This window comes from Arachis hypogaea, chromosome 16 (genome assembly GCF_003086295.3).
Source record: "Arachis hypogaea cultivar Tifrunner chromosome 16, arahy.Tifrunner.gnm2.J5K5, whole genome shotgun sequence".
Lineage (NCBI taxonomy): Eukaryota > Viridiplantae > Streptophyta > Magnoliopsida > Fabales > Fabaceae > Arachis > Arachis hypogaea.
Window position 1 is genome coordinate 15887473 of NC_092051.1, and position 2219 is coordinate 15889691.

The 2219-nt window shown below is 39.6% G+C and overlaps 1 protein-coding gene across 1 annotated transcript; it reads left to right on the forward strand.

Annotated features, from left to right (window-relative positions):
• Positions 1-306: 306 nt before the first annotated feature.
• LOC112756746 (uncharacterized) lies at positions 307-1149 on the forward strand. Its single transcript, XM_025805367.1, has one exon. It carries the CDS (start codon positions 307-309, stop codon positions 1147-1149), a length of 843 nt encoding a protein of 280 aa, XP_025661152.1.
• Positions 1150-2219: the final 1070 nt, after the last annotated feature.

Sequence of the window (2219 nt, forward strand, 5' to 3'; positions counted from 1 at the left end):
CACTCCAGATGCACCCCGAGCCTCCGATCGGAGTTAGAGAGCCAAGGAGAAACCAGGAAAGTGCCAAGAAGACGATGAGATCCTGTAATTTACACCCGACCTTCGACAAGAAATACCGCGGAGAAAAACCGAGAAGACAGCAGAGAAAGACCAAGGAGAAGGCGACCACCTGTAATCATAGGGGCAACCCCTTTCCATTACTCGATCCTCGAGTTCCGGCTACCGAAGCACTTCGACAAGTCAACGAACATAAGGTATAATAGGATCCAAGACCCCCAAGAGCATCTAACGGCCTTTGAGGCCAGGATGAACCTGGAAGGGGTGGGCGATGAAGTAAGGTGTCGCGCATTTCCCGTGACCTTAGCGGGGCCGGCAATCCGCTGGTTCAACGCTCTCCCACAAGGCTCCGTAACGACGTTCGCGAAGATCACCCGCGCCTTCCTAGCCCAGTTTACTACACGCATTGCTAAAGCGAAACACCCGATCAACTTGTTAGGGGTTACACAAAGAAGTGGCGAACCGACCAGGAAATACTTGGATAGGTTCAATGACGAGTGCTTGGAGATTGACGGCCTAACTGAATCAGTGGCCAGTTTATGCTTGACGAATGGGTTGTTGAACGAGGATTTCAGAAAACATCTTACTACCAAGTTTGTATGGACAATGCAAGAAATACAAAATGTGGCTCGGGAGTATATCAATGACGAAGAGGTCAGCCAGGTCGTGGCAGCCAACAAGTGGCAACCCGCCTACAACCATGCTCGTCAGCCCGGCAACGGGGAAAGGCCCAGGGAGCACTCCAAGGACGGACCTCCAGCTAAAACCTTCAAGCCGTTCTCCCGGGTAGGGACGTTTACCAACTACACCCCCCTGGCGGCCCCAATTGTTGAAGTTTATCAGCAGATTGTCGACAAATGCATCCTGTTGAAGCCCCGACAACTCAAGGATAGAACCAGAGGGAACAAAAACCTCTATTGCGATTACCACAAGGGCTACGGCCACAAGACCCAAGATTATTTTGACCTGAAAGATGCTCTGGAGCAGGCGATCCGAGAAGGCAAGCTGGCAGAGTTCTCTCACCTCATAAGGGAACCGAGGAGGAGGGACCGCGATCGATCTGGCGACGACAAGAGCCGCGCCGTTAGGTAGAGACAAGAGCCCGAGGAAAACAATGAGCGCGACCTCACCATCGTGAACAAGAAAAAAAAACAGGCAGAACTTGCCTTATTTAGCATTAATTAATTGTCGAATTAATGAATGCTAAATAAGGCAAGTTATGGTTATTTTTGGCTGATTTTCTTTGGTTACCAAACATTTCCGATAAATAATATATACTTTATGTCAACTCAATAAATTAATACTTACTAAAGATAAGTATGTACCATGCTATGATCTTTGTTTTTTTTTTTTTTTTTTTTTTTTGACAAGTACCATGCTATGATCTTGACCTAGACATGTAATTAACTTGATTATTAATTAATTAAGTTCATATGGTTGACATAGAATAAGAATTTATGCATAATAATGGAGGCTTATTGCTATATATATATATATCCTTCTCATTAACTATTTATTTGTTGTGCAAGATTAATATATGGAATTATAAGTTATATTTCGTTATCAAAGGAGCATAAATAAAAATAAAAATGTACAAATTAAATATCATCTATCCAAGTATGCGTCATGGTCCACCCCCTCTATATAAACCTAACATGCACATTGAAAATTCCGATGTTAAATAGTACATTATTGGTAAATGATTTTAAGATAATAACTGAAATAACACAAGTAGTCCAAGTGAGATTTTCTGTGTGCGCTCCACTAAAACATTATGTTGATCAAGTGGAGATGTAATAATGCTATATATTAATTATCGCTCTTATTATTGGAACAGATAAAAAAGAGGGAGAGACACAAATTAAATTATATATGAGAAATATTTATTTGTTTGTGCTGGAAGAGAAAATAATTAAACATGTTTATGAATTATGATAGATGGACGTGAGTGTGCTATGGTACCTACATCATATGATCATATTTAATATCTCATATTTTCTCTTTTTTATATTTAAAATATAAAATTAGTCTATAAAAATTAATATGTTTCAAAGAGTAAAAATCATATATATATGTTACGTTGTAAAAATATCAAAAAATAAAAAATATATTTTTTTATTTAAAAATTAAGAGAATAATAATTAAGAGAATGAATCAGGATT

What these genes read in the sequence shown, in the direction of transcription:
- LOC112756746 (XM_025805367.1), top strand. Translation starts at nt 307, where the DNA reads ATGAACCTGGAAGGGGTGGGCGATGAAGTAAGGTGTCGCGCATTTCCC.